The 23,197-nt window shown below is 36.0% G+C and overlaps 1 protein-coding gene across 42 annotated transcripts in view; it reads left to right on the top strand.

Annotated features, from left to right (window-relative positions):
* NEB (nebulin) overlaps positions 1-23,197 on the top strand; it is a 206,821-nt gene that overhangs the window by 156,141 nt on the left and 27,483 nt on the right. For 36 of the 42 annotated variants that reach the window (XM_039327850.1, XM_039327855.1, XM_039327865.1 and 33 more), the window contains exons 146-161: positions 1,574-1,678; positions 1,778-1,888; positions 2,538-2,648; positions 3,944-4,045; positions 4,178-4,276; positions 6,237-6,335; positions 9,404-9,514; positions 10,872-10,976; positions 11,777-11,881; positions 13,932-14,036; positions 15,159-15,269; positions 15,710-15,820; positions 18,831-18,944; positions 19,057-19,161; positions 20,514-20,618; positions 23,006-23,110. In XM_039327850.1, the coding sequence (XP_039183784.1) occupies positions 1,574-1,678; positions 1,778-1,888; positions 2,538-2,648; positions 3,944-4,045; positions 4,178-4,276; positions 6,237-6,335; positions 9,404-9,514; positions 10,872-10,976; positions 11,777-11,881; positions 13,932-14,036; positions 15,159-15,269; positions 15,710-15,820; positions 18,831-18,944; positions 19,057-19,161; positions 20,514-20,618; positions 23,006-23,110 (1,704 nt within the window). The remainder of the gene's footprint in view (positions 1-1,573; positions 1,679-1,777; positions 1,889-2,537; positions 2,649-3,943; positions 4,046-4,177; positions 4,277-6,236; positions 6,336-9,403; positions 9,515-10,871; positions 10,977-11,776; positions 11,882-13,931; positions 14,037-15,158; positions 15,270-15,709; positions 15,821-18,830; positions 18,945-19,056; positions 19,162-20,513; positions 20,619-23,005; positions 23,111-23,197) is intronic. The other 6 variants (XM_039327857.1, XM_039327895.1, XM_039327894.1 and 3 more) reach the window with 3 other exon arrangements.

Genomic DNA, 23,197 nt, shown 5'->3' on the forward strand with positions numbered 1-23,197 from the left:
AGCAAGCCAGTCAACTTTCCAACTTCAGTCTAGGACAGATGTCCCCAACTCTTCAATTAATTGATCCCTTCATGAAGTTTTAGATTGCTCATTGACACCCCCAGATATTTATTGTATAGAAATAATTTAATAAATGCTACTTTAGTTAATATAAATATAATAAATAAATAATAGTACTATAAATAATAATATCAAATATTAATATCAAACTAGTTCAAAAAACTTTGAAATCAAAACCAAGTGGTGGAAATGTTATTAAAGCAATTAATACCTAGCCAGTCCTTGTTATTAAATATGCAACAGGTATAGTTGACTGAACCCAGATGGATAACTTGGATCAGAAGACAAAAAAATTAATGACAAAGCACCAAGTTTTGTTCCCAAAAACTGTAGTTGCCAAGAACTGAGGGGGGCAGAGGATTCCTATTAGTGAAACAAATTGAGAAAGAAGAAAAGCAAGGCCTGAATGAACTACATTAAGAAAAGCCAAGAACCCTTGCTGAAAGAAGTCAATCCAGTAAAGCTCTTGAAAATAAAGATAAAGACTGAATTGAAAATTGATTTGTTAATTGGATAAGCAAGCCAATGCATGGTCAATACTTGAAGGATATAGAAGAAAATGCTGATAAAAACTCCACATGAAGTTTGTAAGATCAGGACAATTAAAAAAACAAACTGAAGATTTTATTTTAATGGCTCAAGAACAAGCTTTGCCAACGAGCTTTGCCTGAAGGCGAAAATTCAACATATAACAAACAATAATAAATGTCATCTTTGTAGTGAAAAGGATGAAACAATTGACTCTTTGATCAGTGACTGCAGCAAAAGTCACTGTCTCAATGTCTAGAAATATTGAATTTATCAGACCTGAACACCATAATTTTACAAAAATCCATCCTGCTTGGGACTGCCTATATTCCTTGATGCTACTTTAATAATTCTTAGGTCCTTGGTTAGGAACTGAATTATTAAGTTTCTACCAGTCTTAGGCTATGAATCTAACTGTAGATTACCCATCCATAATAATAATAGAGACAGCTCAGGTCCTCTCTTTGGCTGACCGCTAATCCTAGTTAATACTGTTTCACTGCTGACCACCTTATCTTCAGGACTGATGTAAGTTCTATAGTGCCCCCAAAAGATTAGCTGACCTCAATTGAACTTAATATTTTTATTGACCACATGTTGACCTCCAGACATTTGTTGATCCCCTTTTGACCCCCAGTCATTTGTACTTTGAATAGTTCTATCGATCCTTGGGAGGTCATTATGACCACTTTGGGGAACCCTGGTCTAGATGAAAGTCCTCATCATGTTTAAACAAAGGTTTTGTAAGATTAATTACCCATCACATCCTTCTCCTAAGATGTATTAGGTTAAGAATCTCCAAGGTTACATTTTGACTTCAGAAACATCTTATAGTTGCCTAAGCTTCAATATAAGATTTCTCTATCCTGGTTTTTTAAGTAGCTAAGAGAAGAAAACAACATGCTCACTGTTGGCAGTCTCATTTGTGGAATCCTGTTGATGACTATTGCTTGAAAACATGTTTCCCTTTTTTTAAATTTCTCAGTTAAAATATAAAGAGAAGCACAACAAGGAACGAGGAAGCATCCATCCTGTTCCAGACACTCCCCAGATCCTTCTTGCCAAGATGGTTAGCTCTCTCGTGTCTGAGGTAATTTTTATTTTATTTTTTATTTTGCAATTGTCTGGCTCCAGAATACCTTCTTCCTAAAGTGATTTCTGAAATATTTTGCTTGTCTTTTGAAAACAGAACAAATACAAAGAGCATGTGAAGAAACACCTCCCCCATGGTTCTTTCACAAAATTGCCAGAAACGCTGGATACTATTCGTGTTAAAAAAGTCACCAGTAATGTTAGTGAGGTAGGCTACTTTTACATCATTTTATTCACATTGCAGATGGTCTTTCACCTTTGCTATGTTTGTGAGTAAAGCTATATTTTCTCCCCTTTAAACTATAACTTAGTGTTTTTTGAAGTGTTATTCTTTATCATCAGTTCTGTTGTCCTTTCAGCTGTTCGGATATTCAGAATCTACAAAGGTTTAATATGTTGTGGGATGTGTACTTGCAATTGTTGAAAAATCTAGAAAGTGTTCCTCTCATTTGAACTTCCATGATTTACAAACTTGATTATGAACACAATGAAATAATTTTAAGTACCTTGAACAATGAGAAAGAAGATAGACATGAGGGTGAGAAGATAATCAAATCACAGTATGACTAGGAATTAAGAACAGACAGGGTGTTGCATGTATAATTGATGGTATTGACTTTATTATTTTCGGTCAATGCAGTAATATGGCTGCCCTTTGAATCCAATCAACAATGCAAAAGTTTGAGAACATAAAGGAAAATTACAGTAGAACTAAAGAGATAAAACCTATTATCTTACAAGCACACACTCACGCATCCCTTTTTCCAGATAGCAGTGTTTTTAATCTGTCTTTCCTGTTCTAAACATCAACAGATTTTCAGTGGAGGATAACAGGTATAACTTTCTATCCCAAACAGACAAACTATAAAAAGAGATTTCAAAAAGAAAAAGGCAAGTCAGATTATTCAATCATGGTGGAACCTCCTGATGTGAAGCACGCCATGGATGTGGCAAAGAAACAGAGTACTGTAAGTTATTTCTGTACTTTCTTCCTTAGCAAATGATATATGATCTGTTGTTGTATTCAGACCAGGAAACCATTTCAGTATACTGCTAGTATTTGGAATTAAGATATCATGATTTAACCAGGATATATAAATGAGTGTGAGACTAACAGTCTCCAATAAAGGAGAAGGAGTTCAGAGTTGAAATGAAGTGTCCCTGGTGGTCTCTGAGCTTGGTTGTTGTTGCTGCAGACATTTCATTACTCAAACTAGGTAACATCATCAGTGCTAGTTTGAGTAATGAAACACCTACAAGAAAACAACCAAGTTCAGAGACCATCAGGGACACTTCATTTCAACTCTGAACTCCAAACATTCTCCTTTATTGGAGATAATTTGATTTCTCACTTCCTGGAAAGCTTTGTTTAATTCCAGAGTGCATAATGCCCCATATAATTATTTTGAAAATAAGTGTTTTAACATTTTAAAGAAAGATTTGGACATGAACGGCATGGCGTTTAAAATATACACTGCCCTAACAATTTTAGGTATACTGTATTTCAAGCGGGATATAGGTAAAGAAAAAAAACCACCTTCTTTCAATCTACTTTGAGTTTCTTTTTTTTAATTCCATTTTAAAGCATAAAATATATTCTGCAGATGAAAAGCCTAGTTTATGTTTCAAAAGTTAGTTATACTTCTGGCCTTTATCCTATCTGAGAAGCCTTCCTAAACACTGGCCATTACATCATAGAGAACCAGAGCTGAATTTCCCAATATTGGACTATTGGCTCTGCTTTCTAAATATTTTGGGAGGTTGTGCTGAGCAGAGTCAAAGTGCTCATCCAAAGCAAATGCATAGTTTTCATATGTAAGAAAAGGGGCTTCGATTGTGAAGTCTCCTGAGATGTGTGTGTATGGAAGCGAGAATTGCCTCTCCCCAATGACTTGTCCTACAGCATCACTCTTCTTCCTTTGGCAGAAGCAAATGGCTGTTGGAACAAAAACAAAAACAAAAAACCACAAAGCTGATGTAATCATGCCTCACAAAATCTCCATCCTTATTGATTTGGGTTGGATGTAAAGGTCTCCATATGCATGATGATTACATATGCATGATGTCTACATTCACATTTCCCCTCTCCATTTCCCCATTCTTCCTTTTGCTAAGCATTCATATATAAATGGTCATTTTATCCTGCCCAGAGCAAACCAATTGGCAAAATATTAGTTGATTTTCATCCTTCTGTTGTCTTTTCTAGTTAAAAAAAACACGTTGTGTTGATCATTTATCTCCCTCTTCTTTTCTCCTACTGTAGATCGAATATAAAAAAGATGCCAAATCACAGCTCCATTATACCACTGTGGCCGATCGACCAGATATTATGAAGGCCACACAAGTCTCCCATTTAGTCAGCGATGTGAGTGCAAATCAATGCAGCCGCTTCGTAACTTGTTGCTTGTATGATATCCATATAAGTAAAATTGCTTTTTGTTTTGATATGTATGAATGCAGCATTGATTAGTTTTTCAAATGTCTGTCTTGACTTTAGATTGAATACAAAGCCAAACAAGATGCTGGAGTAGGAGTCACCATGCTTGGACGTCCAGACATTGAACTTGCCAAAGAAGTGTCCAAATTGACCAGCCAGGTACGATCAATCAAAACAAATAATTTATGACAATAGGAGCACAGAATTTCCCACATTCTCTTGGAAGTAATGTTGACACCTAAAGTAATACAATCAGTAGAGCTGATTCTGGGCTTTGTGTGGGCTAAAGAATCCTGTCACTGTGTACAGCATGTGAACTCAGCTTTTCATTCATCAAAAGGTTAGCTCGGTATTGTAGACATTGTGGGCATGCACGGGTCACCCTTAATCTTTGATTAATCCTAGGCTTAGTCTGGGCTTCCAAAGAGTAACATGGAACATACAGAAGAAATCTAGATTCTAGTTTCAGAAGACTTGAATAGCTCAGTGATAATTTTATCTTTAAAGTGAATGATTTAAAATGAATTGTTCCTGTTCAGATGAATATCTACTTAATGGTAAAGAGTAAAGCTAGTTCAGCATTCATTTTGGGAAGACATCCAACTTTAAATTTGCAGTCCATTTTTAAACAAAACATTGAGCAAAGGATAGGTTTCCAACTTCAAATTTGTTCATAAATCTAATTGGAAGAGAAGGACATCCTGTAGAAGTAAATATGAAATTATGAAGTTATTTTTATTGATAAAATATTATTGCCTTTTAGAAAGCTCTCATTTATGGTTTTCATATGACTGTTGTTCCAGAAAGTACCAGTCATCCCACATTCCTGAATTTGAGATAACTTTCTAGAAATGGGAAAAATATACAAAAATAAAGCGTAATGGCAAATTTCCTTATTATCAAATATGTTTGTGTATGCAAATACATACACACACATAAATACATACATATATGTTTGTGTGTATATTTACACACCTGTTAGAAGCTATAATCTAAGAGAGGCAGAGTCCAGATCAAAAGAAATGGATATTACCTAATTAAAATGAATAGCCAGCAAATACCTATACATAAAATAGATTTTCCATTTGAATATATTAATGAATTGCTTACAAATACAGCCATACATAGGCAGATACACACAAATACTTTTTCTTTCTCATACTAGCAGAAATAATGAAAAAGAAGGAGAAAAAATGAGATAGATAGAAGGAGGGAGAAGCAATAGGTGGGAAAAAAAGAAGTGAAAGAGAGAAAAAACTGGATAGAAATAAGGCAAGATAAATTGGAAACTATTTAGATCAGTGATTCTCAACCTTGGCAATTTAAAGATGTCTGGACTTCAACTCCCGCAAGTCCTCAACCAGCATGCTGGCTGAAGAATTTGTGGAGTTGAAGTCCAACCATGTTAGAGTCAACACGCTTGAGGAACACTGGTTCAGATATTAGAAAAGGTTTGAATTCACCGAGAATTCAAGCAACTCCTTCAAAACAATAACCAAGGCATCCAACCTATTCTGCAGGCAATGTCCTCAACCATTTGCATCTTTTAATATTCGTTTGTTGTCAACTGTATTTTCTGTTCTCAGTGACTATATGACCCATAAACATACGGTATACCCCATTCAGAGATAATTATTACACTCCCAACTTTCTGTTAAGTAAATTTCATATGCCATCTATTTTAAAGATATTGCTATCAGTTCCACATTTTTTCTTTTGCAATAAATATTTTAATGCATTTGTCTTATTGCCATTTCCCATTTGGGATTTCTGACATATTTGCTTGGAAACCTACATAGTTATACTCATTTTTTAGTACCTTTGGATATTTCTACTTTGCAAATCACTGCTGAAACTGTGATTTACTGCTTGTATAAATGATTTATTTTCAATAATTTGGTACCTTATATTTTAGTGTTGTTACTAATTAACATCAACCTGTTTGTCCTCCATCAAACTTTGAACAAGAGCAGTTGGTGAGCTTCCAAATCATGCTGCTTCCATGAGACATCTCCATCTAGAGAAGGAATGGATGATGCCTGCATTTCTGTCTTAGCTCTTTGCTTTGTGTCCTTGGAGGTTGGCTATTCTAATCTTGCTATCTTGCTATGCTTTGTAGGTGAAATACATTACAGGATACTTGAGGGGCCATGGGGCAGCATCGTATGATACACCCATGATGAGGCATTTTAAAAAAGCTAACACCCTAAGTAGTCATGTAAGAAGGATTTAAAATGCTTGTCCTTTTAGCTTTTCCATTTTATGAATTTTGCAAAATGTTCTTGGCACATAAAATTGAGCCTGGATTGCCAATGGGATGCTCTTTTTTAAATATATATATATATGTATATCAAAAATCTCATGAATTTTAATTTTTTTAAAAAAATCTCCCTTTTCTTTCTTATGTAAAATTGCTCTGAGAGTTGAAATGGGGATAAATTATTTGTTCAAATCTAATAATTTTAGAAGATACCGTTAGTGCATTTACAATGCAAGCCTGGTGTAATGAATGTTGTGCTTTAGCTAAAACACACAGTAAAACATGTGCCATAATTCCCAGTGGTATGTACTATGGAGGAAGAACTGAGACAATGAGCAAACATTCCCAATAGTGATCTAAACTTATTGTCTTGAACCAGGCTAAACAAAACATTGAGTTTTGAAAGAAGGCTTCTGGAGAATTAAGCCAGAACTAGCTCTTGACTAATTTCTAATTGCTGCTATTTGATGTCAAGTGTTTCCTGTTTATTTTTCCCACTCCCTCTTAAGAAAGACTCTCTTACTATCTGCCTTCTTCAAATTGGCTCCTTCCATAGAGGTGGCTTCCAAGTACCGTCAGCCCCAGTTAGCATGGCCAGTGGTGAAGGACGATGGGAACTGTAGGCCTAAACCTTAGGAAGGACATAAATTGGAGAGGACTTTTGGACATAAGGAAAAAAGGGAGAAATTTACTTTCTTACTTTTCTTTCTTTATGTTGCATGTAGTCGCAAGCATCCTTCTGTGCTTGTGACAAAAATCAGTTCTTTGTACTGAAAGTTGATAAGCCGTCTTGTCTTTGTAATAATAATCTCTTCCTTTTATTAATCTGTTCTATTTAGTCTCTTACTGTATTGAAGAAACAGCAATTTTTGACTCTTGGAAAGTGAATGGGACTAATAATCTTTTATTGAAAAAAAAATGAATACACCTTTTTTTCAGATTTATAGATGTTCATATGATACCTCATTTGTTTGTGTGGATGTTTCTATAGTTCTGGCTGTGCAGAATTTCAACAAACAATATTTTAAAGGATTATTTGTCATGTATACTGTCTATCATGTCACCAATTCCGTCACTGTTATGGTTAATCTGCATGTCATTTCTTATTTTGTTATTATTGTTGTTGATGGTTTGTATCCAGTGTTGTCCATTTGCCGATAAAATTGGAAATCCTTTGCCAAAGTCCACTTGCATAACATTGATATAGCTAAAAGTTTTCGTTGGTCACGTGTCAAATCTGTCATTGTGAAAATGTCATTGTTCCTTATAAACGCATCAGTTCCCATGTGATTCTGTATATGTTTCTAAAGGAAATCTAACCAGAAGGAGAGTAACTGAATGTCACCAGCACTTGTTTTTTTATCAATCTAGTTTTAAAACTGAAACTATCCAGCATGGCGGATACAGAATTGCATGAATATCCACATTTTAGAAATAAAAACCCCCATGGAATGTGACTTGAAAGTGCACTATGGCATCTTTGGTTTTTCTGATGATAGCCTGAATTTACTTCTTTACAGTGATGTGTATTGCTTTCTAGCATGATCAGTTCCTTTCATCAGTTATGTCGATCAGCTCTCCCAGACAGAGTTACGTCCATCTTTTAAGCGTATTGTCCATTTACTTTATGTTTAAACTCTAATTACAGTCTAAATAAACTGAAAATGCCCTTAGTTGTGGCCGGATAATGACATTTTTATAACTTGTGACTTATTGTCTACTAAACAGCTAATATATTATCTCTCTTTTATGAAGTTGTTTAATAATAGTCCTAAAACCTTTAGGAATTAAGAACCTTGTTCGTCTAGAAAGTTACAGTATTATTATGTAATGTAAATACAATATTATGTAATATAAATACAATATGCAAGTTCCACTAAAAAAAAAAGCTGAGTTGGATATAATTACATTGGAATGAAAGCAAGCTGACTGAATTATTTACATGATGAGAAACAGATTACCCATCAGTGGATTCAGATAGATTGTTTTACATAAGAAAAAGCACCCAGCAGAATTTTAATTCTCAGTGGCTTTTAAAAACTCTTTAAAAGGCCATCGCTTTTCTTAAAAACAATAACTTGGGCATAAACTACACTTGGTGCAAACTTTCTTTATGATTAGTAGTAGGGCAGGTGGTAAATAGTGAGCTCCCATAGGAGAAATCTTGGGAAAGTCATTATCTTATGTTATCGTCACAAATGTACTGCAATCTCTTTGGCATTCTTAGAGTAAAACCAAGATATAAATGCTTTCGAAGTCTAGCTTTACCAATAGAAGAGAATATTTGGTGCTCTCTGAGCTTGGCTGTTTGCTTGCAGACATTTCATTACCCAACTAGGTAATACCTTCAGTACTAGAAGGGAAACACTGATAAAGCAAGCTAATGTGCATAAACAGAGAGCAAACCCCACTCCCTTTTAGCACTGAAGATGCACAGGGAGCACCATGGATTCTACAGGTTTATTGTCCTTTATCATGCCTCTGTGGGATGCAGCGGTAGAGTAACAGAATTGTATAATGCCACCTTTCCTTTTCTGAGGCCTGAACCTATGCCAGATTGCTTACTTGCTTCATTCCAGTAGCGAGGCTGCCTGGGAGGGAAGAGATATATGGAATATTGTGCCACTCAACTGGAGGTTGGGGAACACCTTTGTTATAAGAACACAAAGGAAGTTGTGCTTCATCTCACTTTCTCAAGCGTCTTGTCCATATTTTTTTTTTTTTTTTTGCAATGGATAAATTCAATATATTTTGATATGTGGAGCTGAAATAAACTGCTGAATGAAAGAAGAAATGTCGCCCTCTGAAATGTAGCATGTATCCATCTTAGTACTGAAAAAAATCTTAATGATGTTTCCAATGGTCTCTTTTGTTTTGAAGTAGTTCCTCTGCATCTTTTGATCTGCTTGCTTGCAATCAGATTTCTTTTGACCACCTGATTGTGGATAGGTGTTTCCTCTTCTCCCTTTCTTGGTGTCAGGACCCTTTGTTAAAAAAATAATAATAATCTGTTTTCCCGGCCTCAGATCAAGTACAAAGAAAGATTCGATAAAGAAAAGGGAAAGAAACCTCAGTACGATTTGAAGGAGAGCAAGATCTACAAGACCTTGAAAGATGCTCACCACATTGCAAGTGAGGTATGTCTGGTTCATTAGCTTTTTTTTGAAGGGTGAGGAGAATCCAGATGCCAGATCTAGGTTCCTTTGAGAGAGGTTTGCTAGAACCTTGTAGTATTTGCAGAGAAAATAAAAGAGATAAACAGACCGAGCACAGGTGAAAACAAACAGTTTTAAAATTCCAGCAATTGGAATAGTCCTCGATTTAACAACCCATTCATCTGAAGTTACAACAGCACTGGAAAAAAAAATGACTTATGACCATTTTTCACATGACCGCTGCACCATCCCCGTGGTCTCATAACAAAAATTCAAATACTTGGCATGTATTTATGATGGTTGCAATGTCCCGGGGTCATGGGATCACCTTTCAGAATAACAGAGTTAGAAGGGACCTTGTAGGTCATCTAGTCCAACCCCCTTTGCAGCTTTCTGACAAGCAAAGTCAATGGAAAAACCAGATTCACTTCACAACCATATTACTATCTTAACTGCAGTTATTCACTTAACATCTGTGACAAGAAAGCTTTTAAAATGAGGCAAAACTCTCTTAACAACTGTCTTGCTTAACAACAGAAATTTTGGGCTCCATTGTGGTCATAAGTCACATATATTGCTCATAGTTACAGTAAAGCAGGCATGTCAAACTGCCGGCCTGCGGGCCGGATGCATCATACTGAAACCGCGCCCACCCCATTGTTGGCAATGGGGAAAAAGTCGCAACATGTTTCGTGATGTCTCGTGACATTGCGAGTGTGACATGCCTCCAATAAAGGCACTTTCTGTAACTTATTCTCTCCCTCATATTTTCCATTTCCTTTAAACCTGAAGTCTGTGTTGCAAATTGATACTGTTGAATTACTTTCATACCCAGCTTCTATTCACACTAAACCTCTTCTCATCCTTACTTTTTATTAGCCTTCTTGGGACAATTATAATCACTTTTGTCAGCCTATAAGGTGGAGTAAGTAGGGCTCCTTCCCATTCTTTTTTTTCTCTTTTTTTTGCTTTTAAAATATTTTCCCCTTGTTGAAGCTGGAGGCGGGAATGAACATGATTGCAGTTAGTGGGATTAATCTCTTTTGGGAATGAAAAAGTTTTGAATTGTGCCATTCTGAAAGCTTCCATACCGATCCCAAGTGTGCAGTATTCTTCCATGTGAATGAAAATATAGATTGGTATTTTGGAAGGTTCCAGAAGCATTTCCAAAAACATGGGTTGTCCTAGAGAAAAAGCTTTTGGCCACTGGTGAATTAAGGATCAGCAGTAGTTCATTGCATGTCAGCACAAATTCTAGTATGGCATTGGAATGTATTGCATTTATAAGCCTGTATTCCTGTGACAAGGCTGCTGACATTTTCCTTTGTTTTATGAACAGATTAAATATAAGGCAGATCTGAAGAAACTTCACAAGCCAGTGACTGATATGTCTGAATCTCTTGCGATGAATCATGTTTTGAACACCAGCCACCTTGCCAGCACTGTAAGCCTGTTAGCTAAAATGAGAGTTTAACCTTTTTATGCCTTTCTAAGATAATATCTGCTAACAACCTCTGCAACATCTTTCTTCCTCCTTGACTGTTCCTAGGAAATCACCTGGTAGTGATCTCTTACCTCCTGCCTGATGACAATCCCCCATGTTGACTAGCAACATTAATACCTCAAGTCTTCAAAACTTTTTCTATTACTTTTAAAACAAAAACACTAATAACATTAAATACCTAACTAAATTTAATAGCTTTTTTACTTTTACAACTCATATTTTTACTAACAAGTATTATTTTAACTTTTTTATTTTTTTTAAACTCACAACTACTATTTTGAAACAATAATTCTTTAACTTTTAAAACCACTTCAGACTTAATCTGCTTTTTTCTGAACTTTTATCTTCTTGCTATAATAAATTCTGCTTATGGATTTGGTCGATGCATCTAGTCAGCCATTTTGTGACACAAAATGCTGAACTAAATCACCCTTGGGTAATGTCAGCTAATCCCATTTTATATTCTTAAGTGAAAACCAAGGGGCATCGTTCCATTTTAACAGCATCACTTATTCACCGCATCGTATTTCTTTGGGTCTTTCTTCTTTTTGTTCCTGTTTTGTAATTTTGTCCCTTTTTGCCTTATATTTTTCTTTCTTCTCTTTTATATATTTCTTTTATATTTCATTTCTGATGTCTCATTTGACTACTGAGATGTTTGGGTAAGGTGATCAAGAAAAGGTGATCTGGTTAGGACATTTTTTTAACTATTGAGGTGGTTTTTGACGCCTTCCCTTTAGTACCAGTACAAGAAGCAGTACGAGAGGAATAAAGGTCACTACCACGTGGTTCCAGATAACCTTGAACAGCTCCATCTAAAGGAGGCTTCAGAACTTCAGAGCATAGTAAGTCAGTTAAGTGTTTCACGCTACTTATATTTATAATACAACTGCCATATGTCACCATATCTGTATTCTCATCCAAAGCATGTCAAAGTTCTATAGACTTTTGGCATATTAAGTATGCAAGTGTATATTTGGTATGTTTGACTCTTCTTGCCAGTAGGAATTGGAAACTAACCTGGAAATCCTACCCGTAGTTTAGTTTAAACTGAAATCCTGAAATTTTTTCCTCATAATAAGCCATAGATATCACTTAAGTTTTATTCTAGGCAATATAATCCTTCCGTATTCTTAATAAACCAGAACCTAAATAATATATGTGCATCCAGCCAGTTATTTCTGGATTTCTAATATGGGATACCAAAGTGCCTAGTAACACTAGACCCAGAATCATTTAGATAACTGCAGTGAAATGGACAGTGCCTAAATTTAATAAATAAATAACTAAAGATACAAACAAACACTTCCAGCAGGCTCCATATCCATCTGATTTTATTAATGCCATAATGTAAAGCAAACCATAGCCTTAAGCATCAGATTTATTTACAAGATACTTTTGGATTACACTCCCAAAATATATGCTTAGAAAATACAAATAGTGAAAGGCTGTAGAACAGTACTTGATTTGAAAATGTGACGAGTTGCCTAAGAGAATGCTAAATGTAAGCTGTGTGGTAGACAACATCATGAGGACAGCTACATGAGATGTTTTGTAACTGTCCATGTTTCTCATGAGGACGACTTTATAAGAATGACCATGAAGTGATCTCAAAATTTTAAATGTATCCACTAGGTCACTAGTGAAAGATATCTATTATGCGTTGGCATTGGGTGGAACTAGTAGCTTAAGAAACATTGTGCAGGTGAAGGAAGATTGGATTGAACCACATATCATAAAAACTAATGTCCCATATTCAGTAATTAAACTGAAGCTGAAAGTAAGTTAGATAATTAGCAAGGCAACAAAACATAATCAACAATGAAGTGCTTATAGGAAGAAACATGAAGGTTTTGGAGTGTTCTTCACAGATCTCAAAGTTGAATAGTATTGAAAGTCTGTGGAAAGATTGTAAACACGTAGTGCGTGGGATGAGACCTAAGAATATTTCTGAGCTATAATACTTCTTGCAAAGAAAAGTAGGGAAAAACAAGAATAGATGTTTTCAGTTAGTGACAGGAAACATTTGAAAAGCTGTTTATTTGCCAAAGAAGGCATTACAAATTGCTGACTGTGTCCAAACTGTTTCGTCTGGCATAGTTGTTACTTCCATTTTTTTGAATCTGTAAACTGGACATAAAAGACACAGATGCATTCAGCTTTGCAGAAAGATCTATTTGACTTCAAACAATGCAGCCTTATTCACTAATGCAGTGATGGTGAACCTTTTAGAGACCAAGTGCCCAAACTACAACCCAAAACTCACTTATGTATCCTCAGGTGCTGGATGGGCATGGCCAATTGGCTGGGTGTGGCCAATTGGCTGGGTGTAGCCAATTGGGTGGGTATGGCTGTGGTGGTAATGGCAGACTGCATGGGACTAAAAAGTTCAATCAGTCAATTTCAACTTTGCGGATCTTTTTTTTTCCTGCGAGAAGTTGAAATTGATTGATTGATTGAACTTTTTTTTTTTGCACATGGCGGCAGAGGCCTAAAGTGAAAAGGTTTTATAAAACCTAGCTGAAGGCCTAGGACTGGGGCAACGGCACGTGTGCCCACAGAGAGGGCTCTGCGTGCCATCAGTGGCACGCGTGCCATAGGTTCGCCACCATGGCACTAGAGATTCATTGAAACAGTTTCATTGAAATACTTTTTAATCAGTGATGCCTAAATATTTATGTGCAATTCTACTGGTTATGGCTGTTACTTTTGTTCACTGGTTAAAGTCACCTTGACTGATGTGGTTAATACATTAATCAATGAGATAGCATGTTATACGACCACAACAACTGTATTTTTTTTTCATCTGGGATTAGGGTTGAGTGAACATGCGTCATTCTGTATGTGTCTTTTTAATCTGCTACTGTGGGATAACACATGCCTACCTCTTGACAGGTGAAATACAAAGAAAAATATGAAAAGGAAAGAGGAAAACCCATGCTGGACTTTGAAACACCTACATATATCACTGCTAAGGAATCCCAACAGATGCAGAGTGAGGTAGGAGGTTACTAATCAGATATTAGAAAAATCAGCGAGACACTGAATTGTGGTTGTATTGTTTCTAGCAGTTTAAATCATAAATATATTCTCAAGGTATTTTTGTAACAGGAATGACCATATCTTTCTGTTTACTGATTGAATGACCATCATGGCTTGTTTTATAGGTGCCAGATAAAAGCCCAGCCCTTCTGCTCATTCTCCATCCTCAGACTACATCTATACAATTTTATTCCCATTGTTTTGTTTTCAGAATCACCCTTTGCTGGGCTTCTAGGACTCATTTCAATTTTATCTCTTTCATATCCTTTCATGGGCATTTCAGAATTTTGTTGAATTATTGGAATATGTTCATTCCAATATCAAATTTATGCAAAGTGAAACTTGGGTGTAATGTTTGATTCTGTCAATTGTTTTCATTCAAAGGAAATATAATACCCAAATGCAGAATTTATGGAGTTACTCGCTTTTTTTAAAAACTTCCTTGGATCAAGCATGCAAACTGGAACAGATTTCTTTACCTGGTGTTTTCTAATATTTTCTAGTGTGTTAGATCAGAACTCCCATCATCCCAAGCATGTTGAGTGAGAACCACTGGACTAGTCATCCCACACATTTTGTTGGCACTGGGTTTCTAAGACCACTACCTGACCAATGATCATTCTGTCCTTTTTGTTCAACCTGCTCCTCAGATACTACAATGTAGAAATTTTGCTTGTCTAAAGGCCAAATTTACGTATTATTGCTTGCAAGTACATAAAATATTAATTAATCATAGATTAGGACAATTAAAAGGATTAAAGTCCCAAAGGTGCTTTTTTCAAGAGGCAGCTAAACTTTCTTGTTTTTCTTTGAAGATGCTGAAGAAGCTTCTTGGATGAGAAGCGAAACATCTTCAAAGAAAAACAAGGAAGTCCAGTTGCCTGGATGACTAAGATTCTCCATAGACATAAAAGCATTAAACTTCTCCCAAATGGCACAAAAGTAAAATTGGATCCATAACTAACTAATCATCACATCAATTTAAAATGCCTGGAAATTATTTTTACAATGCCAACGTTAATTCTATTTTTTCCCTTTCTTCCCTTCTTTCTTCTCGCTCCTTCTTCCAACCTCTATTAGAAAGAATATAAGAAAGATTATGAAGAGTCCATTAAAGGCCGGAATCTTACTGGTTTGGAGGTTACACCATCTTTACTGCATGTCAGATATGCCACCAAAATAGCAAGCGAGGTACCAGCTACTCTTCTGACTTCTGCATTGGAAAACTAAATTATCTTCCGCAAATTAGATCCTTCACTGTTGTTTTTGCCATGCTTAAACTTTAATTTTAAGTTTAAAAATTATTTTTTTATTTTTTTTCTTAATTTTAACTTTAATTATAGGCATGATTTAACTGATAGTGATGCCTAGTTTTTTTCTTTATCTTTTAAAAAATCGTTATATTGGTGGAACTAATGGGAATTGTCTCATTATATATACCTTTGTTTGAATTTTTAGGTAGAGTTAGTGTAACAAGGTATGTGTGTTTGGAAGGCAAAAACAACTATTTAGTCTAGGAATTATTTACTAATTCTTTTTTATTCTCCTTTATGTTTTTTCCTTTCATTGATTTCCCTTTGTTCCTACTTACTTTTCTTTTTTGATTTATTTTCTTGTGTTCTACCCTCTAGAAAGAATACAGGCGAGATTTAGAAGAAGGTGTAAAAGGCAAAGGTCTAACAATTCTAGAGGAGACACCAGATTTACTTAGAGCAAAGAATGCAACCTATATCTTGAATGAGGTAGGTTTAGGAATCTGAAAGATAGATTTCTATGGTGTATTAAAATGCTTACTACTAGTCTGTCCATTTCATAATTTTACATCCAGCATGTATTCAGATAGAGGAAGGACATTTTTCAATTTCAGTTTCTAAGTATTTGGATTATTTTAAATTACATAAACTAATAAAAATGTGAAAGTGCATGTAATAAGGATCAACACAACTGATAGGGAAAGGAAGGAAGGAAATATGTAACAAAAAAACAACTTTAAGAAACATCATATTTTTTGAAAGTCTTCTTTATTTCTCTTGTCAAAAAAGACAAATTCAAATGTTGACACACACAAACACACATGCACACATATATACTCAGTATATAAAGTAATCAGTAATCAGGCAGTATCACAAACAGGGGTGGGATTCAAATATGTGAACAACCGGTTCTCTGTGTGGATGCCGCTTTTGGAAATCCATTCTGGGCCTGGGCAACAAAAATTAGCTACCAGTTCTGCCGAACTGGTGCGAACTGGCTGAATCCCACCACTGATCACAAACAAATAAATTAAGATTAGGAAAAGATTAGGAAATAATCAGTATATGTAAGGAAATACTTTATTTTGCTCCTCTTCTCGTCATTTATTGATAATGATTATTTAAAGCAAAATTAAAAAGAAACGAAAGCATTTTGACAGAGATTTAACCAAGGGAAAGGAAAGCATTCTATCAATAATCAGCTGTGATTTAAACATTAATAAATTACATCAAAACTATAAAACCTTTGTGGAGACCCAAAATAAGTCAAAACCCACACCAAAAACTACCAAGAGACCACGGGTGTCAATCTCACTGTGTCACATGACGTGTCATGATGTATTGTGACTTTTTTCACATTGCTGGAGCTGGGGTGGGCGCGGCCTCCACATGGTGTAACTGGCCTGCGGGCCGGCAGTTTAACACCACTGACATAAAGGCTTTCTTACTCCCCAAAATGATTATAGGTGGTGGATGCTGAGTCTTTTGAGTTAAAGGAAGACTATCTATTGAAAAAATAATATTGTCAGAAGTTTGATGGCCCTGTTTAAACACAGCCTGAGCTGTATTCTGTAATTTGCTCATAAACTAGTGCATATAAAACCTAACATCCACATTTATTAAGGAAATAGATCTAGAAGGGGAATAGATTGCCTGGTTTGGGAATAAACTTGATATTTGTTTCATGAAAATTTAAAGGCAGGGATTTGCATGAAAAAGTTTCATTACGGACTCCTCATAAAATAGCAGACAAAAATCCAATCTAATTTTTATACCAATCAAATGGAAAATCATCATAATCAATAGTCACTTTCCGGAACTGTGGTGATAATTTCTTGAAGGAAAAAAAAAAGTCACTTCAGGAGTTGTTCTTTGAACTTCCATTATAAATTATTTCTGAGTAACATTTGATAAGTTGAAAACAAAGATAGCCAAACCTAATAAGATGAAGATTCATTTCATGAGCAGTAATTCTCACATATTTTTTTTTTGCATTGTCAGATTTCCTTAGTAAAATCAGGAAAAGCTAGATACTTTTTTTTCCAGTTAACCATACACAGTGAACCTATGATCTTTTTCTGTAGCCCATCCAAAGGAATTCTTTATCCTGAAGAAGCTTAATTAATTGATTATGGATAGTCTTCCTGATCCCACTGAACTCCCATGATCTGGCAACTAAAATACTCTGTTTTCAACCAAATCCATTTTGAAATGTTTAGTACCAACAGTGTTTTTAACAATGGTTAACATCTTTCTCTAACCTCAAGGAGAACAGCCATCACCTTATTCTTTGCAGCTGCCAACAGTGACACATTAAGGAGGCAAAACATGTGTCAGAACTTCCTAGGGCAAAAGACACAAAACCAACTTCTTTTGGCCCTGATAATAACAGTTTGTATAGCAAATAAGCAATGATCCAGATACAAATTCTAGCAGGATGATGAAAATAACTTCTTTTCCACAAATTTTAAAGCACATTTTTTAATCTGTGCACAATTTCTGCAAATTTATGCATTTTTTGGCATAGCATTTTCTCTAAATGATACATCACAGGATATTCACGCATGAATCTATGAATTACATAGTTGTATTAAAATAGGAACTATATGATTTTCACTGCAATCACATTATATATTTAAAAATATTTTAACTTGATTTTTAAAAAAAAAAACAAGGGTTTTTGAGGTTAATAGTACATTTAACTATTGGTTTGAACTGATCCTGCATACATTGAATTATTTTCTTGGAAATTATAACAATGGAACATTTTTAGCAGAAAGGAAAAGATCTGCTAGTTATTACATTTACTTTTTCCAGCTTTATGGCTTGATTAATTTAGTGGATTCAAGATATATCAGATATTTCTTACTGAATTCAAGAACTAAAATTCTCTAGTATTTCATACAATTATTTCTAACCAATCCATGCTGATGTCTTATATAAAGTATTCAGGGTTTAGTGTCTTCCCAACGAAACAGGGTATTTGAGGTTCTTAATTTTGAATTCTTAATTTTTTCCCCTGTACCCATTCTTAGTTATTTTGGTTGACATGTCTTCTGAAGCCAGGTTAAAACATTGTATCACCTCATAAATATTTAGTACATTTTATTAAACTGAAGATGTTGTAAAAGCTAAAAAGAATGTGTGCCAAAACTAATCCCACATGTAGGTATCACTTTTTATTTAATTTAATTGGATGTTATCTGATTTGTAATCTGATCTGATCAATACCTGATTCTGTAATCTGACTGAAATGAGGAAGATTCTGTTGTTCATGAAGACAACATTTTTATCAAAAAATTCTTGAAATGAAGTCAGATCTTATATCACATTGCAAGCTTTAATGTTTCTTCTATAAAATAGATTGATCTTCCTTCCAGCATACATTTACATGAGTAGGTTACATATCAAGGTAACCTTGGAGCATTGGGGGTGAATTTCATTTGGGAACAAGCTGTCTGTTCAGACGTTATATTTTTATATCTGTTTTTACCCACAGAAAGAATATAAGAGAGCCCTGGAGATGGAAATCAAAGGAAGGGGATTAACAGACCATGCACTGGAGACCCCTGATTATATGAGGGCAAAGAATGCCACAGATATTGCTAGTGAGGTTGGTGATTAATGAACATCATTTGATTTCCTGCTGTATAAAATAGAAAAGCAAAGCTACATCTCTAAATTACTTATTCTGGATGTTTCCCCTGTAATGTTTCTCTCAACAGCTTAAATATAAGCACTCTGCAGAAATGGAAAAAGCCAATTATACCACCGTTGTTGACACTCCAGAAATCATCCATGCACATCATGTGAAGAACTTTTCCAGTAAGGTAATGATGACCCTGCAGATGGAGGGGAACACCAACTCCCAGCAGCCTTAACCAGCATAATAAATAATGAGATACTGGAGACCTTTTGAAATAGGTTCCTGTCTGGGTGACCTTGAGAATGCGTTGTAAATCCTTCCAATAAGTGTGGGGTATTCTACACTATTGGACATTTTCGCTTTCACTGGTGACCTTGCTTTCATTTTTGTAATGGTTTGATTTGGAACAAAACTACTAATAATTAAAGTTTTTAATTAACTGTGGAAATTCATATAGATTTCAAAGCAGGGGATGGTAACCACAGATCACATGCCCCTAAAATCTCTTTTTATGTCTTTGGAATACAGCTGAATTTCTTAGTCAACTGCCAAGAATCATAAGAATAATTTCTCACTTTTTTTTTTAGCAGAGAAGCATTTGGTAAATGAGTTTCATTCCTCTTTAGCATTTAACAATTCCTTTAGAAAATAAGAAAAACCCAATCTTCCAAAATCCATTATTTCTCCTCCATTCCCCGTTTGATGACATTACATCTTAGTATTTGTGGCTCTTAACTTCCCCCATTTTTTTAAAATCCACTTCTTTTGGCTCAGTCTATACTTCTCAAATGAATATTTAAGTCATAAAAGCTATGACCTGAACCTCACTGATTTTAAAGTTAACAGATAATACCATTGTTTTGGCTTCCCCTGCATGAAACTAATGGATTATTGTTTTCCAGATTTCCAAATATTTTCTGAAAGAAATTATTTAGCTTGCTTGATCTAGATCACGTTAGACAATTGAAATCTGGAAAGTGCCAACCCAAGCCATCACACATTTTAACAAATGTACTTATTATACCTATATGCAATGTTTGTCATGCATCTGCTCTTATTTTTAAAGGATTTCTTCCTTAGACAATGAAGATGACTAATTGATTAATGATGAGTCATCGGATTGGTGGTGACTCTTACTGACCACATGGATAGATTTCCTCCATGATGATCTGTCCCTAACCTGGATCTTCAGGGGTTCCAGTGGGGCATTTTTTTCACCAGTGTAAATGATTCATTCACTTTGCTGTGGTTGTCCCCCATCTTCTTTTTTCTTCCATCTTTCCCAGCAACAGAGAACTAGCCTTCCCATAGTATGACCAAAGTATGATAATGTAAGTCTGGTCATTTGAGCCTCAAGTGAGAAATCTGGGTAGATTTATTTGAAGAATAAATGACTTTGTCTGATTCCTGTGGTGACTTTGCTATAGTCCCTACACAATAAAAACTGTTTGTGTATATCTCTCTGCATGGGTATTTTAAAAATGATAATCTTTGTTTTGTTACTATAATAGTACATTTTTTTAACCTGAATAACAGAAAAAGTATAAGGAGGATGCGGAGAAAACCATGCCGTACTATGTGTCTGTGCTAGAGACTCCAGAAATACAGCGGGTCCGAGAAAATCAGAAGAATTTTAGCATGGTATGTATACATAGACTCATGAATTCCAAGAAAGCAAGCAGTGCTCCCCTGAAGTGCAATATTATTTCCTTTGCTATATTAGATACGAAGCCTAGTGGGTAGAAAACATTTTGGAACTGAAATTGTTTTGAACTTCACTTGCTTTGAGTTTGAAATAAGTCACTTGTACCTTGCTAGAAGCATGCCTGATGCTGTTCTGACCATGCTTACAGTTGTCAGGGATGCTGATCATGTAGGTAAAGAAAAAGGAGACAGATTCCAGGTATTTTCCAGAGATAATTACCACTCTCTCTAAGGTAGGTTCTTGATTACTGCTTTGCTCAGCAAGAAACTTAAAGTTTGCCCTCAATGTAAATAACTGCACTTTGAGCCTTTCTTGATTATTTTGAAAGCAAGTCCAACTGAGATTGGGGGGCTTAGCTACAAATAACTTATTAAAATTTCTCAAGGAACTCACGAATGCAGAATACTAAATATTAATAACACGCCAGGATTTGACTACCTCTGGTATTATATTTTGAGTGATCTTTGTTCGTGCTGCTGTAAATATATTTTCCATACACCCTCTCTGCCAGTTTTATAACTTTATTATTGTAAAGGCGATCATAAAGTATCCACTTAAGCATTCGTTCAATTCAGCAACCGGATTGAAAGAATGGATGTAACAATGCCACCTCCCCACAAAAAACGAGAGAGGAATTGTGTTGAGAAAAGCTGGAGGTCCACTGCTTTCGGACACTGAAGAACTCTTCGGGTCCCACAGGTGTATGGATCAGCTGGCCTCAAATGATAAACCTTTATCATTAGATTTCAGAGCGACTCTGTAAACCGCTTCGAGAGTGCTGCAAAGCACTATGAACCGGTATATAAGTCGAAATGCTATTGCTATTACTAACATTAAAAAAGGCAATCAGGAAACAAGAAGACTTGAGTTCTTCCTGGGGTAATGCTGCCCGGCAGCCGAAGCTTTTGTCTCCCAGGCTATTTCTTAAACAAGCGCCAGAAATTCCCATTCGGATTACAGTGGCTTGGCAATGGGGTTGGGATTGTACTCAGTCCAGATTATGGCCAGATTGCTCTTTCCTTTGCTTCTTGACTTTCTTATCTGCACAAGGAAGGCAGGCTGGTCCTCGGGGCCACTCTACTAGTGCCTGCTCTTTCCTTGGGGGGGGGGTTCCTCCCTTCTCACTAGTCCCCATGCCTTCCTTTGGCTTTAATAATAATAATAATAATAATAATAATAATAATAATAATAAAGTTGGAAGGGACCTTGGAGGCCATCTAGTCCAACCCCCTGCTAAGGCAGGAAACCCTTTCCCAGAGGTCTGCACACAATACATAGCCACCTTCACATTGCCTCCTTCCCACTCTTTTCTTTGATGCTAAAGCAAACCCGTTCCTGTTTCTTTTTTCCTCTTATGGTACCACTGTAATTCTGATGCTACAATCTAAACAATAGGGGGAAATTGCTCTTGCACTCCTACTTTCTCTCAAGCTTCTGGGGAACTTTGTCGCATGGAAGAACTGATAGGTCAGCTTTATAGAAATAGCATAGTAATGTTTCCACCTTGCATCTAAAACTTACCGTATATGCCGGTGTATAAAGTGACTTCTGCAAGCGTTAAAATCGGTGCCAAAGACGGGGGTCGTCTTATATGCCAAGTCATTTTATATGCCGGAAATACTGGTAGTTTCCAGCATATAAGACGACGTTCTAGGAATGCGACTCGGCGACAAAGATGGGGGTTGTCTTATACGCCAGGTCGCCTTGTACGCCGGCATATACAGTACTTTAAAAAAAAAAGGCAGGGAGGAGGGGAGAAGGAAAGGGAAGCTTTGTAGTACTGTGAGCAGGGGATGGAAAGCAAGGGAAGGATACTTCATCCAGCCTGAGCAGAAAATGAAAGGGCGTCCACAGGGAAATTTGAGGGTTGAACAGAGCATGAGCTTCTAAGGGTGAGGATTGTCCGTTGACATAAGGGGCCATCATTGGATTAACCAAAGGATGATTTTAAAAAAGAGCAACTTCTGACCAATAGAAAACATAGCAGCCCAAGCAAAATGGCTGCCCAGGACAGAGATGAGCCACTGCAGGGTAGGGTTGGGCCAGGCACTGCAGCCAATCAGAGTTGGGCTGCTCCTGAAGTGGATGAAGCTCTGAAACCATCTGCTCTCAAGGACTTCAAAAGGCTCAGGTTGGGTAACAGCAGCTTTGAATCAAAGCTGGGAAATGGAGGCGCAGGGGGCATTTGCAGAGGGCTGAGCGTGGGAGGAGGAAGATGTCACCTGTTCTTGCACTCAGGGAGCAATGAGTGGTCTGTACTGGTGACAGGCCAAGCAGAAATCTTTGAGATTAATGCACTGAAAAACATGTACTCTCTTAACAGCTTCAGTATCAACATGATCTGCAGGACAGCAAAGGAAAGGTCACAGTTGTAAATGAAACACCAGAAATTTTACGAGTTAAAGAAAACCAGAAAAATTTCAGCGTGGTAAGTTTATATTATTTAGCAAATTATTGGTCTCCTTTTTATGTTTTAGTTTGCTAACACATTTCAATTTTTTCATTGATATCAATA

This window comes from Crotalus tigris, unplaced genomic scaffold (genome assembly GCF_016545835.1).
Source record: "Crotalus tigris isolate CLP2741 ecotype Arizona unplaced genomic scaffold, ASM1654583v1 scf7180000024369.3102671, whole genome shotgun sequence".
Classification (NCBI taxonomy): Eukaryota; Metazoa; Chordata; class Lepidosauria; order Squamata; family Viperidae; genus Crotalus; species Crotalus tigris.